Source organism: Excalfactoria chinensis, chromosome 3 (genome assembly GCF_039878825.1).
Source record: "Excalfactoria chinensis isolate bCotChi1 chromosome 3, bCotChi1.hap2, whole genome shotgun sequence".
In the NCBI taxonomy this organism is placed as follows: Eukaryota; Metazoa; Chordata; class Aves; order Galliformes; family Phasianidae; genus Excalfactoria; species Excalfactoria chinensis.
In genome coordinates this window covers 53,771,613-53,787,918 of record NC_092827.1, presented here as the reverse complement: position 1 = coordinate 53,787,918, position 16,306 = coordinate 53,771,613, and the positions used below count along the sequence as shown (strand labels likewise).

The window sequence follows — 16,306 nt, the reverse complement described above, 5'->3', positions numbered from 1 at the left end:
TTTTACCACAGCTGAATATTTAAAAACAAGCAAAAAACAACAACAAAACCCTCCATTCTCCTGCAACCACAAACCAAAAAACAACAACAGCAACAACAACAAAAGCAACCAGGAAACCCACAAATCCCACAAATCAGAGGGTCAAATTAAAGCAAGGGTTCTGCTCACCCTATAGAATTACATCTTCTTTCACCAGACGTGAATTGGACTCTGTCAAATTCCTTTTGAAACCTGCAGTACTGAGCAATATGTATGCATGTCTAAAACCTTACTGTGACAATGTGCTGTATCTTTTCCTTCAGTGTAAACCTTCACTGTAGGATCAAGCTAACATCATTTATTAATGCCTTTTTTTCATTTCTACAACAAAGCTAGTGGAAGAAAGTGCATGATGTCAGTGTGCTTGGAAGTAATGTTGCTTTGCTTATTTTACCATGTATTAGGGGAGAATTTCGACCGCCAAGCCAGCATTCGGCGGTCTCTAATTTACACAGACACGGTGGTAAGACGGCCGAAGAAAGTCAAAAGGAGAAAGACTATAACAGGAATCCCTGACAACATACAAAAGGAGCTAGGTATGGCTCATCAGAACTGTATTCCATCCACTGTTCATTGTCACTGCTTATCATTACTCAACTAATAACATTACCAGTGCTCATGAAACCAATACAGTCTGATAGCCAATTACAGTTCCAAATAAGCAGGTACCTCCTTGCTACCAGGAAATAAGGGCCTTTTATCTGTGGGCTTCCTTCTGCTGAAGGGAATGCGGTATTGGAAAATGACTTACTGGTACAATGGAAATCTACAGGGATGTAAGTTTTGTGGTCTTTAATACCTTTCTGTAGGCTTGGTCCCCTCCCCTAAGATGTTCATTGAAGCAAAATTGAAGTGGGCATGTGCTTCAGCTTGCAGAGTTATCCAGCAGGGTAAACCAATTCACTGATGCCTTCCTGGATCTGCTGAGAGTTTCATCAACAGTGAAAAATCTGTAAAACTTCCTGTTCAGTTTAGATCTAATTGGCAACCACTTAATTGTAAATTATTTGAAATCAAATAATGCTGACATGTTACTATTATCTATTTCATATATATCAAAGGAAAAATGCTGAATCAGTCATATTTCACTACTTTGCATTTTGCATCTCTTAAATTACTTTTTGCTTTTCTGGTTCTTTGTCTAAACTTTTCAGAAATGAGAAGTACATAAAGTTTCTGGATGGATTTGGGCAAGATAGAGAGTTAAACACAGAGGAAGACTGAAAATAAGCAAATACATGAAGGGCGGTTTGTATATGGAACTGTGTCCATCCGCATCTGTAATAGAACAGTGCTTTGCCACAAGTACCTTCTGTCTCTAAGGGGAAAATTCACTTAACTCTGTATTAACTCTTCAAGTGGCAGCTTTAAATGTTGTTACGTTGTATCTCACGTAATGATTTTGTATCTAACTGCTGCACTGAGACTTGTCCAAAGCTATGAGGTATCTTTATCCATATCTTCTTGTGGGATGGATACTGTTTAGTACCTGTCATTGGGAACTTGAAAATGTGGGAGTTCCTCATCCTGTTCAGAGTGGACCTTGCCCCATGGCAGCCCTCAGTTGACCTTACCACCTGGCAGGAGACACTTTCCAGACCTAGAATCCTCCTTGAGGTTGAAATTTGAATTTCTTCCCTGAGAGAATAGCATTTTATCAGCCTTGAAGTCAGCTTTAAGCAATCTCAAGAGCTTAAGTAGACTTGTTTTAAGCAAACAAAGCTACATGAAACATAACATTATCCTTAATGGAAGATTACTTTTTCCTCTTCTAGGTCTTCTGGTGAGGTAACTTCTCAGATAGCATGTTTACAGCTAGCTAAGGAGTAGCAGAGGCAGTCCTGATCTTCCCTTGTCTGTTCAGGATGGATATATTTTATATTCCATTTTCCCATTTTAAACTCTATTTCTTTGCACTTTATCTAGGGCTGAGATTAAATGACTTTTCTTCTTGTGTTCCTTAAAAACCTTTGTGCCACTTACATGTCCAGTTGACACAGGGCATAGCTTGAACTATAGATTTTCAGGATTGTTGTGGTCTTACTGAAGCTGGCATGGTATTCTGAAAGTGACATATGTACCAAGGTTATAGTTTTCACTTTTCAATAGAGATTATCCATGACATACGCAGGACCTACCTTGAGGGCAGAAAGAGTTCTTTGTTCCAAACTACTTTTTGTCACTCATAGATATTACTAATGTTCTTTTCAGGCACGTGGATTTCGGAATGACCAATAACTATACTTCTGTGGATGTGAGGAGAATGCTTTGTGCTGACAGCACTTCTAAAGCTTGAAAGTTATGTTTATGACCACTTCAGACTGACAGGGCTCAAAAAAAAATCATCTGGTAGAATGAACTGAGAATGCAGTTGGCTTCCATGTTAAAAAGGAATCTTCAGTGAATATCTTAAGAATTTGTGACTTTTGCCCGTCTGTTTGCAAAGGGTGACAGGTTCTGTGGTCTTGATTTTGTTTTTTCATCTCCTACCGAGCACATTTCATGTAGCACCGTTTGAAGATTTTCCTTGGCTCCTATTTGAGGTTGCGGAAATAGGAAGGCTGACAATATCTCACTGTAGGAGCTCTCTCTGTCCTGTTCACTGGCCCACAGCCGGCAGGCACACAGTGCTTTAGCCATCTGCCCTATTGCGAAAGTTGGCCTGAAGTAGTTTCATGTTGCTTCTGTGGTGGCTGTGTAGCGTCCAGACAGCAAAATACAAAATATATACCAGGAAATCTCTGATGCATCCTGTTAGCGTATTGATTTCTATCACTACAAACAAAGTGTATTTGGAAAGAGAACATTTACCAGTGTCTTTTGGGAGATCTAGGAGTGATGCAGCAAATGGTCTTTGCTGGAGTCATCTACCAGGCAACTGGCAAGTCTGGGAATAAATTCTCTCTAATCCTTGTTCAGTGCTCTTTTTGCCTTTCCTCCCCTGTCACTCCCCAAATATTTCTGTAGCTGTCCATTCCTTATTTCTCTTACGCTGTCCCAAAACAAACATCAAATTGTTTTAAAACATTCCACAGTTCATTTGATCAGAACAAGGATCCGGACTAAACTCCAAATCAAGCAATTGCATTGTGCCTATTGACATTCTCCCTGTGGTTTCAGCTGAATAAATTTCTTTGTTTCTCCTGTAAAGCATTGCTGTGAATGGCTATAATATTTACACAAAGATTAAAATCCCTGGGTACATCAGAGTTGCTGTGCACAGGCTGACTAACCAACACATAGAGCAGATTCTTGTTACCTCTTGTTTATTCTTCAGAAGGAAGCAGAAACTTGAGAGAACCTCAAAGCTTCAGCCAAGCCTGAAATATTTTTCTTTCTTGTTAGAGAGCCTGGAGGTACTTCTGCTGGGTTAAGCTGCTGGGGTTCTCTCCTGGCTGCTTTGGCCCCTTTGGAACAGGAAGACCAAACAGAAGAGAAACTGTGTGCGGATTGCTAGCATGAGCTCAGAGGCCATGGTACCTTCACAGAATTTAGTCAAACATACCAAAAGGAAACCTTATTCGTACTCATGAAACATGCTGAAAATATCTTTAGAAATCATTAGTTTTGGGCATTGTGATACAACCATGTTGTCCCAAGTACATTCCAGCAATGACCCACTCTCTTGGCTGAACACAAAAAAATGCTATATCAATAAAACACAACATGATGGATAGGATTCTAAGGCAGATTATGAGCATTAGATGCCTCCTCATTTCAAGAGGCCAATTACTCTCTGAATAGTTATTGTATAACAGCAGGAGCATCTCAGTGCTATTTAGCAGAGCAACACTAAAATAAGAGGTAAGAGGAAAGTATCCTTTCTGTGTCAAACACAAAAAAAGTAGTTTGCCTACTTCTAAATTATCTTGTCTTATAGCACATACATATCCAGTGTTTAATAGAGCACATTCCATTCAATTATATAAATGAGTCAATGGAGTCAGCAATGGATCAAAGCTTCAGAAAGGCAAAAATCTTTCTTTGCTGTTATTTAATGTTTTAGTTTACATTTCTGTGCAGTTTCAGTTTCTCTGCTCTGTTTGCATTATCCATCACGCCTAGCTCTCTTCTTCAGATGTTACTTGTATTACAAACAGTGTCCTCCCCTCAAACAAGGCGTTTCCCGTCTGTTTGGTACAGATGAGCAGCTGTATGGGAGAACCTGTCAGAGGCCTTGCTCATTTCTCAACTCCTGATAATCTTCAGCTTCCCTTAGGGTGTTCCAGCTCTCCAGACCAAAATAAAAACAGCCAAATTCCTTCCTGTTTCTCTGGTCCCTTTACTGTGTTTAGTGTTGTAGGCTCTGTCCCAGACTAACTTTCCATTTGTGAAGGTACCAGGTTACCTTGCAGGTGTTTCTCCAGAGGTCTGCATCAGCTCAGTCCCAGATAGTGTTGAATGGCTTCTGTTGGCCAAGACTCACTCTCTTGCAGGGGAGGCAGGTTGCACAGTACAGTATCTGTTCAGCCACACACATTTTCCAGTAATCATGCCTCACAAAAAAAAGACAGGGAGGAAAACAGCTTCAAGTCTTCTGCCTTTGGATGCCTTCTGCTTCTGCCAGACATCTTGCTTTTTGTTATTCTAAGGAAAGCTTCTGTCCTTTTTAAAAGAGGGTCTTTGCATGTACTTCCTTTGAATGATTTAATTACTGTGGGTATAATTTAAGGCCATTATTTATTCCATCTTACTCTCCCCCCCTTTTTTTTTTCTCCTTATGCACAAGGATTCAGAGGGTCAGAATGATCATGTGTGCCTATTTCCTGCCAGCTTATTTCCCCACTTCCCATTTTCAGTAGATCACAAGAGATTGGCACCTGTGAGGCCTCCTGTCAACCAATGGGGGAAAAATGATTAACAGCTGAATGAACTCTTCACTTGCTTTCCGGTGGTTCAGCTCAGAACCCCTGTTGTTACCAGCCAGCATCCCTTGGGACCATTGAAGCGTCTCCCTTGAAAAGTTAGAGAGTAAAATATTACATCCTAAAAAAAAAAAATAATGTGAGTATCTATATCTGTTCGATCTTCGAGTACTTAATTCTTCTCCTGGAGACTCGACTGATAGTCTTTTCTAATGAGTCCCTTAGGTATTAGCAGTCATTTAAGATATAGGGTTCACAGGTAGAATTCACAGAAACTAGTGGTCCTACAGGAATACCATGCAGGGATGCAGCTGTTGCAGCCAAGTAGTTCTGCATTCTGGTTCAAATTACAACTTTGAACATTCTCTGGAAATAAGCATCCCATTATTTTGCCTATTAACTAATACCAGTTTTGAAGCTGTAGTTTCTCAACCTTGCTCATCTTTAACACAGTTCAAGTGGAGTATTACTGAGTAAGCAAATATCATATGCTTTTGAATAATGGGGAATGAAAGACAGTGGTGACAGGGGAATATTTTCACCAGAGGCTGGATATTCAGTTGGTGAAATGAACAGAACCAATAAAACTCAAGTATTCAGTATTTTCATCCAAATTCTCCCTTGCAGGAGGATATGCAAGATGATCACAAGATAGTTTTTTTTAGCAACAGGGTGGAAAAGTATTGCAGGATTCTCTGCAACATTTTTTCCTCCCCTCTGAGAGATTACAGATGCATGGAGCACTGTTAAAATTCCTAAAACTACCATGAATATGAGGTATTTGTCTGTTTCTTTGTGAGCATCTGTTAAAAATCTTTGGCATGAAAACACTAGGGTGAAACAGTTTTGTTTTTCTTGTTAACATTGTTAAAGTTGTGGTGCCTAATAGTAACTTGGCCAGGTCTCCAGGTATAGAAGATTGCTAGGTGGGGTATGAGAATAAGAGATGAAAGGAACAAGTCTAGGAATGTGCCTGTGGCACAAAAGACAAATGCATGTAGTAGAAGTGATTAGTCAGAAGTAGTCTGGGAAGAGGAATTGCTTCTGTATGCTAGTTGAAACAAGTGATACAAACTGTGATACCAGCATGCACTTTATCTTCTCACATCCTCAGTTTTCTGTCCTCCTTTCAGTGCACAGGACCTTCCTGCTACAGCAAGCTGGTGGTACCAGCAGGTCTGTCAGAGTCACAAGGAGCCTTCCATAGCTGTACCCAGCCCTAGGGATTACATGCAGACCTGTTCTTTTTTTTCCCCCCATCAAGATCGCACAGTCAGTCTCAGTTCCTGTCATATCCAGTTACCACCAGAGCCAGGCACATGCAGGTTGCACACTGTTCCCTATCTTGAATCAAGTACTTGGAGCTGTGGTATGCATTGAAACCTCTTCTTTATGTTTTTATCCCAGAGACATTAAATGTATCACATACTTTGCTTGTTCCAGATGCTGGGTGCCCCTTGTTTGCTGCCAGGCTCTGTACTGAACACATGTATTAGGGAAGAGCATTTACATTTGAAAAATCACTTCAACATTTTCAGTATAGCAAGAAGCAGCACAATGAAGAAGAAAGGAATCTAGATTCAAGGAATCTAGATTCAGGTCTCCTGTGGTGAACATAGTGCTGACAACAGCACTAATGGACACAAGATAAAATACAGACAAGTATATTAGTAGTTTTCAGCCACATTTATCATACCACCTATAAAGGCAGCAGGACCATGTCTCAGCAGGTGTACAGTTGGAATAATACAAGTATAGTTATGTATAGTTGGAAATAGATAGCCAGAGGATATCTAAGGAAAAGACTCACCAACTCTGAGGCCTTCAGTCAAGATGGGTACTTGCCAATGTCAAGGCTCACCACCAGAACTCCACAAAGAAGCAATTTCCAGAAAGAGATGCTACCTGAATGGTGGTTAGCCCTTAAATGGGATCTAGGAGAGGTGGAGCCAAACTCCACCCCTTACGGGAGCACAGCTGAATTATCTTCACCTGTGCTCCCACAGCTGACTCATTGCTTGCTTCAAATGGTTAATCAGAGGTTTAGGCTGTGGTCAGCAGTTTCCCTTACAGTGGTTCTTAAATACATGCAGTGAGAGATGTTACAAAATAAATACAGATGCTCACCTGTATCTGAAAATTGATGCTCACAGGAAGACTCCACAAAGGAGGGATCTCCAGCAAAAGATCCTTTCTCACTGGCTGTCCATCTTTAATATAAGATCTAAAAGGGTTGAAGCCAGGTTTCGCTGTTTTTGGTTGCATAGGTGAATTGCCTTTACCTGTGCTTCCAAGGTTGACCAGGTCTTTTCTCCAAGTGCTCAATCAGTGGTTCAGGCCATGACTCAGCAGTTCTCATACACCGCTAGTTGTGGCTGGTTCTGACTTTGTTACATCCAGCATCTGTATCCTGGTAGCTGTTTCTGTGGGGTTTTGGTTGGTTGGTTCTTCTCTCCTGTCTGTTCCAACTAGATGGGTTCGTGGATGATATTTTTCTAAAAGCTCTGAGTGAATTCCAGCACTTTGGTGCTATGGAAGTCTGGTAACTTCTGGCTGTTACTTAATTGGAGATTTTTTAATAAAGGTAACGATTTTGATGTGATATTGAGTTAAGAGATTGAACTGCTTCATGGAATTGGTGTGTCCATCTTCTCACTGCAATACCATCAAAGGCAGTTTGATCCCGGAAATTTTTGGAAAACAAACTAACAAAAACAACTTACTTTCTTACTTCTTCCTACTACTTACTGTAGTAAAGTAAAATAGTGCCAACCATGAAAAGTTCCTTCCCTAATTGCATCCAAATAATGACAGGATCTAGCCTGTAGTTTATACCTCTAGGACTGGGCTCTTTTGCCCTCTCTTGGCAACCAGATTGTCAAGTTTTTATGCTGTTGAGGCAATTTATGTTTCCATGATTGCATTAGACTGGATCCAGGCTACATCTATGTGAATAATAAGCACAGGGTAAGGACTGGTGCTCAGCAGCATCCTGCACTCGTTTGTATTGCTTTCTCATTAGCAAGTTTCTCATGAGCAAGTTGCTCAGGCACAGCGAGAGTGTGGGTACAGTCATCAATATGGAAACAGAGCTTGGCTTGGACTGGCAAGAGGAGTCCTTGGCCTCTTATTTAGTAGCACAGGGATTTTAGATATAACATTGTTATTTAATTTTGTATTTCACACATTTTAAAGTATCATTCATATTTGCAGTGAACCATATATACCAGTAGTGCATTCTAAAACTATTGGGTTTGGAAGAAAAAAGAAGTTTTGCAAGTTCAGTGTTGTCCTACTTTCCCGGTTGCCTGCCATAGCAGTAACTTTTTAAACAAGCATAACGTATCCATGTGTGTTAAGCTGCTTGTGAAGTGGACTGCTTTTAGCTTCCCTTGTGAATACAAATAGATGATGTGCTGAAATGAGGTTCTCTTGGCCTCAGGTCAGTATTTATTAGATAAATAGTGCTTACAGCTTCGTTCTGCACCAGCCTTCTCATTCCCTCCTGTATGTGCCTGTGTGTATTTCAGAGTGGTAGGAGAAGTACCCCACCTTTGTGGTTATTTATGTAACTTAGTACACGATTGTTTATCACCAGATGTTACTCATTGGCTAACAATTGTCATTAGGAATGTCACAGCTCCTATGTATGTATGTCAAAATCAGACATGTGTAATGTCTGCTTTGATGGTTTCCTCTCTCTTAACCCAAGGGAGACACTGATACTTAAAAAAAAAAAGATGGAAAGCAAAAATAAATGATTTTTCTTACTGTACAGTTCTTAATGACTGTACAGAATATGCAGATATCTATTTTGATTGGTTGCAGTAGTCCATCTGTTCTGACAGTATCTCATATTAGATTATCCAATATGTTTGCCAGCATCTGAGTATCTATCTTTGCTCTAAATCTCTACAAGAAGCAGAAAGAAGCTACATTTTCATGAGAGCAAGAGAAATCTACACAAAGCAAACTAAATAGGCTTCAAGCTGCTAAAAGACTTCTTATGTGCCTAGGGAAAAGAAGTAAACAGTCTTTTTGTGTGCTTCTTTCACTGCAGTTGTTTCAGAGCCCTCTTTTCCTTACCCTAAATGCCTCTTGTGCCTGCCTAGAATAAGGATAATTGAATGTCTTTTAAGTGGTGTTTAAGGCTGCATGATAAGAATACCTATCCTCCTGATCCATTTCTGTGTAGTAAATACGAAAGGAGTGCAGTCCTGTTGAGTATGCTACTACATCGCTCCTGAGAGTAGCATTAAGGCGGAAATTTGAAATAACCAGCTTTCCCTGCAGTGACATATGCAGTATCCTTACAAGCATCTCCAGCAGCATGGCTGCCTCTTGTGTTTGCCGTTTATAAAGTAGTGCAACTGAACTGAGAAGCAAGAGCTTTATGCAGACTGATTTTAAAGCTGTTCTGATTCTTGATTTCAAAAGGTAGCTAGCTATCAACACGAATGTAAATTGAAAAGAACCTTAGGATTCTTTTGGCTGACCCAGGGATAACTGGATCTGTATCTGGAATTAAAGCTTTTGTTGTTGTTTTTTTTCTTTTTTTTTTTTCTCCCCCCTCCCCATCGTCTTCAGTTTGTTTATGTCAATATGTGATTATTACATCATTAAATTAAGTACAGTTATTTTTGATTTTCTGATGGTGCCAAGCTTGGGACACTCATTAGTACTGGAGATTTTTCGTTATGGTAGATAGAAAGCAGTGGTGTGGAGAAATGTTATTTAATGGCAGTGTTTTTTAATCAGTGTTGCTAGAGCCGGCACATTATTTGTGGTAAAACAATGCATGTTTCAGTGTGTTAGCCTCTTTGTAGAAGAATGGCAAGACTTGGTTAGCTCTCCATGTCTGCTGAATGGCTTTTCTGAAGCATAATGTTTTTTAAAAGGCAGATTTGATTATTCACATTAGTCTTCAGATTTCCTTCCCCTTTTCTTTATTGCATGAGGCATTAGCATGGAAGCACACTTCACATTTCTCAGGCTTTTGTCTGTTCCTGCTGGTTTGCCTCCTGGAAGTCAAACAGTGCTACTTGGTTTCTGACACAACTGATTACTATGGAAATTATTACCATGTCATAAAGAGAGGATTTCACGTGTCGAATGTGCTGCGCGAACACAGGCAGTTCTGTAAGCAGAAGGTTCCTAGTAATAAAGAAAAAGGGAAGAGAAATGCAGAAAATAGCTGTGCAAAATCCATTGTTACAGATTCTTCTTCAGAAAGCACAGACTTCAAGAGATTGGGGAGCAAGCAGATTGCTGTTTTTTTTTCTTTCTTTCTTTCTTTTTTAATCACTAAGAAGATAAATGTGAATTTGTGCTTCAAGGAATAATTATTTTATTTTGACTCCAGCAGTTGGCACTGGCCAAAGTGATTTCCGAGGGCACTCGATGTATGTCCCAGATCACAGTTCCACGCTAGGGCGACTAGACAGCTATCGCTCTGCTATGCAGCGGTCTGAAACCAAGGACACCAGCTGCCAGACTGAAGAGGTTAAAGTTGTGCCTCCTTCAATGAGAAGAATACGAGCACAGAAAGGACAAGGCATTGCAGCTCAGATGTCTCAGTTCTCCAGCTCATCTGGAAACATGTCCGTGATGAGTGATTCTGCTGCAGTTATATTTGCTTCTCGCCAGAACAGTGACATAGGTTTTCACAGCTTGCCTCGGACTGGTGCAAGAGTGTCTCTGCAGTCCTTAGAACAGACCCAGAGCATCTCCAGACAGACAGAAGACATTGCTGGCACTTTGCCCCACCAGATAAGTAAACTGCAAGTGGATGATGATGTGCATCTGAGAAATAATGCCATAACAGGAACTCTTTCGAGGCCAAAGTCACAAGAGGTAAGAAGTTATGATAGTGAAAAGTCCACTAGCCCAGCATGTGTAGTCTCTCCTCATGCCACCTACTCAACAAGCGTCATACCCAATGCAACACTGTCATCCTCCTCAGAAGTTATTGCTATTCACACTGCCCAGAGTACTGGATCGCTGGATAACAAAATAAGCAGTTCTGCTGTGTACCCAAAGCCTAGAGACAATCCTGTTGCGAACAATGCAGTAAGTGGGAAAGAAGATCATCATTCTTCAAGTGGCAACTGGAGTGAGAGTAGCTCCACTCGTCACTCACAGACTTCAGATACCATCCCATCTAATACTGTCATGATGCTTTCTCTTGGTGACTCTGCTGTCTCTCTCAGCACTCCTGGAAATGTAGAGGCTGGCTCTCACAGTGTGAACTACAGCTGCAGAAGGAATCTTGCTTTACCAAACCAGTCCCAGGACAGCGATGGTAGGAGTGAATCTAGCTACTCAGGGGACCAAACACAAGGTGCAGTGAGCAGCACAGAGCACTGGCTATACAAGTCTGCGGAAAATAGTGAGACTGCATCATGCAAGGTAGCTTGTACCACACCAGGCTGTGCCACTCCTGGCAGCAACCTGAGCAGCAGCAGCCTGGAGAGGACGTCAGCCAAAGAAGATTCCACTTCTCTGTATTCTGTAGACCATGACGGTTATTACAGCTCTATGAGCATGGACTCCGGACTGAAGTCAGACATGCCATGCTATAGTACTAATGGTTTTGGGAACCCCAGAGACAGCGTGGTTAATGTCTTTGAAGCAAAGGAGAAGAAACTTCAAGATGACCAGCCAGGCCAAGGTGAAAAATCCCTTGCAAGAAACATCTCTCTAAAAAAGGCAAAGAAGCCACCTTTACCACCATCTAGAACAGACTCACTCAGAAGGGTACCCAAGAAAAAAGCTCAGTCCAATGGACAGGTACTTGATGAAACCCTCATTGCTACCCTCCAGCATTCTCTGCAGTTGAATCTCAAGTGCAAAAATGGCAGCTCCCCTTCCCAGAGCCCCTGCAGTGACTATGAGGATCCCTGGGTGTTGCGCTCTCGCAGCCAAAGCTCAGTCAGCGCAAGCAGCAGCATGATGTCCACTGCTGCCCCAAATCTGTACTCCATTTGCACAGTCACCCCCTCTCAGAGTGAAACAAGCAGCATCAAGTCAGAGTATGCTGACCAGTGGGGTTACTACAGTGACTATGCTGCAGTGGCAGATGACCAGATGAAATCTCCAGTGACCCATTCTGCCAGTACCTCTTCTGCTCTCAGTGATTACAGCATCAGCCACTTCAGTGATGGCTCAAGGGCTTCTGTACCACAAATACCTGCTGGACTGACCAAACCAAAGAGCACTTCTCCAGAGAAGTCCCACCGAGTCACATCGCCATCCAGTGGGTACTCCAGCCAGTCCAATACACCTACTGCACTCACTCCAGTGCCTGTGTTTTTAAAATCTGCGTCATCAGGAAATGGGAAATCCAAGCTGAAACCTAAAGTGCCTGAAAGGAAATCTTCTCTTCTGTCTTCAGTCTCCATTTCTTCATCTTCCACTTCTCTTTCTTCAAATACATCTACTGAAGGGAGTGTGAGTGTGAAGAAATTGGACCCCGCCCCAAGTTCTCCTCCAGATTCTGGTGCACCTCCTCCTCCACCTTCTCTTCCAGCACCTCCTCCACATTGCCTTGAGCTCTCTCCTCCCTCTTCCCCTCCTCCTCCTCCAGCAGAAGCCGTGGATCTATCACCATTGCCACCTTCTCCCACATTCCCCCCTCCTCCACCAGAAGCCGATGTAAATTCCTCCTTTGCTCACAGTGTCCAGTGGTTACCACAAGAAGCTTCCATTGGTTCGTACTCTTCCCCCGTCCCTTCTCCTCCTGTTTTCCCTTTAGTTGCCCCGCCACCAGCGCCACCTCTTGATCCCAAACTGAAAAAAGGTGCAATGATATGTCCACAGAATTCATTTAAGAAACATGATCAGGAAGATTCTTGCTACAATGCTGTGAAACAGCCCTTCAGCAAGCAAGATGCATCAAGACCTGTGATGCCCTTGGTAACTACCAAAGCATTGCAAATGGTGCAGCTGAGGTCTATCAGAAAAGCAACAGAAGGTGACCCATCACCTGAATCTGCTTCTGAAACCACCTCTCAGGAAAAGGGTATTGTAAGTTCATCATCGCAGTCTTCCCTAAGGCCATCTCTCTCACTAAGACTCAGTAACAGCTTAGGTGAAGAGGAGATGAAGATTCATGGCGCTTCATTTAAAAACTCACCTCAAGCACTCTCTCAGAGTTCTCCTCTGATGCCCTCTGACAACATACCCATGCTTGAGAGCCATCAAAAGCCTGCAATTACCGTGGGTCTGAACAAGTCTTTGGAATCGGATTCCCCAGGATCAGTTCCAGAAGCCACACCCAAGTCCCCAGTGTGGAGCAAAGACTTCCATTCTGGCATGCTGCTGCAGGGGTCACCAGCATCTCCGGACAAGACTCAGGTCATTTTGCCAAACAAGAAACCACCTCCCATTTCAAAGAAACCCAAACTGTTCCTTGTTGTACCACCTCCACAGTTAGATCTCACAGCGGAGAAAATAGCTGAAGTGAGTGATACTGTCAGAAACACATCAAGCCCGACTAAGAGAGACACTGTGGTTACACACTGCGAGGAGGCGAGAAATTGCCTTACAGATGGACTCAGCTCCAGCGAGATGGACTCTGGCAGCCTGGTTCCTGAGGGAGGAGCTGCCAGAGTCACCTTCTCTGAAGCACTGGGAGTTGGTCCCTTTGTGGTACAGCCCGCTGCATCACCAGTTCAAGAGGAGACCAGGCAAGAGGAGCAGTCAGTTTTTGATGAAGGAAGCAGCTCAGGCAGCAGCCAAGACAGCGGCAGTAACACCGAAGGACACCTGTCTCAGGAGAACGAAGGAGGTGAGTCTGCTTTCTCTGACTCTTCTTCCGATGTAACAATAGCAATGTTAAAGAAGGTGGGGAGTGAGGATAGCTGTGGTAGCATTCGGCTAGTCTTCTGTAGAGAGAAGGAGCTCTTGCAATAGAACTGAAAGCCTAAGGGAAGTTGCAGAATTAATACCTGATGAAATTTGTTCCAATTCCATTCTGACTTCTTGCTATTGCAGACAAAGAAATAAAAAGGATGGTTTATTTAACTGTGCTGGCAACAAAACATCCTATGAAGAAATGGTTAGCTCTCTTAATTTTGATTTTACATTTTAATGCAAATCATAAAAATATCCTTTCAGTATTGTACTCTGTGTGTGTCTGTACAAGCAAAGGCACTTTGTGCAGTGCGATCTCTGAAGCAAAGAGGGGTGGTTTCAAGATTATAAACCTGTTGGTTCTCGTGGCAGACTGACAATATTGTTCATTATTTCTGCATAGCCGAGGTGTTTGAGTCAGAAACAGCAAATAGTTCATTCCTGCCAAGCAATATTTATGGGGAAGAGACAGACGGAGTGGCAACACCAGCGAGACCGAGGACTACTGAGGATCTTTTTGCAGCCATTCACAGGTACTGATTTCCCCTTCCATACTGTCTGGTCCATTATTTCTCTCAAAAATTAATTGACATTGTTTTACTAAAACACCCCATTACAAGTCATTGCTTTAACTGAAAGCACACACTTATCTGCTTTCTACTAAGACTGTAGATGAAAAATGTCTGGAAAAGAGCTTGTGTTTCATTGTGTTACGAATGTATTTGATCTGTTCTGAGCTAAAAGCTACCTGATTAAATCAATACAGTTTGCATAATGAATATCCTGCCCCTTAAATATCAAGTTACATCTGGTATTTATTGTACTGTTCTCAATCTACCGTATTAACTCTACTGTTGCTTTTTCTGTGTATCTTTTTGTTTTCATTCTTGTTCTCCATCTCTTTTTACTCTTCGCTGCTTATATGGTGCAGTTTGGGACAGAGGCTCAACGCTAATGCTTCATGGCAAGCGTGGCTGAAACTGGCAAGTAACACAACATGTCAGTCATATGGCAAAACATATGGCAAACGCTGGATTATATTTTGCCATAATCCAGCCTGAAGTCGGGTGTTTTGTGTCAGACTGGTTCATGAATGGAATGTGCAATACTGGCTCTTATTAATGTCATTATTCATTTCCCTTAAAAACAAAATAGGCAACTAGTTTCCTGTGCTGTTCTTGTTAGGTTCACAAGACAAAAAAAAAAGCTTCAAAATACAAAATGAAACATGTGCACCATTTAAACAGTACACACAGAAGACCATTACCACACTCTGAACTACTGAGCTCGCATTTAGAGTAGAATCAATGTAGTGGTAGTGCCATCTTGTGGATCTGTCTTTTACTTCAAAATCTGGAGGGGCCATTCTCCTGGTCACAGTTGTGCTCAGTGGAATCCGTATATGTTTAGCTGTGTGTCTAGGCAGTTTGCTGCGCGTATGTGCGTGACTTCTGCATCCGTAACACTGAGGGATGGAAAAAGCCTTTTTCTGAGAACACAGCTGGGATTTAGGAGATGTTACCAAAATTACATATATATAACATTACATGAAGTTACATATGTATAATACTGATCTTTTTATAACTTCCTGTTATCCCTTAGGATTTGGCCTTGTGGAGCTGTTCTAAAAATGGCCTGTTGCAATCATGCTGCATGTTGTTCACTAGGACTGCGACATGTCTGTTTTTAGAATGAAGTGTTCTGGCCAGTGACCTTTTCTGTTATGTATGCAGATAGAGAATGGACCTGTGTGTGTGCACATACTTGGAATTCATGATTTTATGGGGAAATGGACAATGGAACTGGATGTGGCATAGTTAAAACTGCTTGACACATGTGTTGTAAAGACCTTGCTTTTGTTGGCTTTAGACTTGAACCACTACCCTTCTTAGTTGAAAAATGTTCCCTCTCCGCCTTATTTATAAAAGGTTTTATTTCTATGATTGGCACTCTTGAATATGTGCTTTGGAGTAGGACAAGAAATTTAGTTGTATGTGCGTCAAAGGTAGGAAGAAAAATCTAAGTTTAAGAAATGGTTTTGTTTGAATATGTGTCCCATCTGTCTGAAAAGCCACCAAAACCAAATTTGGTTCTTTAATTTTAAGTCTGCCATAATTTATACATGCTGAGAAATATTGCTTAGACGTGGACAGCAAACTGACCATTCCGCCCTGCATTCACTGTGTTGTTGAGTGACTTCAAGCCAGAATAACCAAATCTTTCCCTGCAGATCTTTGAAATTGAGTTTTGTTCTATATTTCTTTGGAATTTAATTTTATTTTTGGCAGCAACACAGCCTCAGTTCTGGAGTGTTTAAAGATACCCATAGGCAGCCAGAATCCTACTGAAGGGAAGACTCCACCATGTAACACAAACATACATTTACATCTTTACAGAGCATCCAAGCACCAAATGCACCTGCTTCCTGTGGTACTGACACCCGGTTATATCTGTGCAGTATGCTTATGTTTGCCACTACCAAAGTAACAATTCTATCCTCGTGCTATCTTCTGTTGTCCATTCAGCCTGAGGATGTCAGTATTACATTC

General features: G+C 41.7%; 1 protein-coding gene across 13 annotated transcripts in view; it reads left to right on the top strand.

Annotated features, from left to right (window-relative positions):
* NHSL1 (NHS like 1) overlaps window positions 1-16,306 on the top strand; it is a 164,901-nt gene that overhangs the window by 142,028 nt on the left and 6,567 nt on the right. For 7 of the 13 annotated variants that reach the window (XM_072331376.1, XM_072331378.1, XM_072331375.1 and 4 more), the window contains 3 exons: window positions 444-575; window positions 10,267-13,692; window positions 14,161-14,290. In XM_072331376.1, the coding sequence (XP_072187477.1) occupies window positions 444-575; window positions 10,267-13,692; window positions 14,161-14,290 (3,688 nt within the window). Of the gene's footprint in view, window positions 1-443; window positions 576-10,266; window positions 13,693-14,160; window positions 14,291-14,688; window positions 14,741-16,306 lie in introns of all 13 variants that reach the window. The other 6 variants (XM_072331379.1, XM_072331377.1, XM_072331380.1 and 3 more) reach the window with 4 other exon arrangements.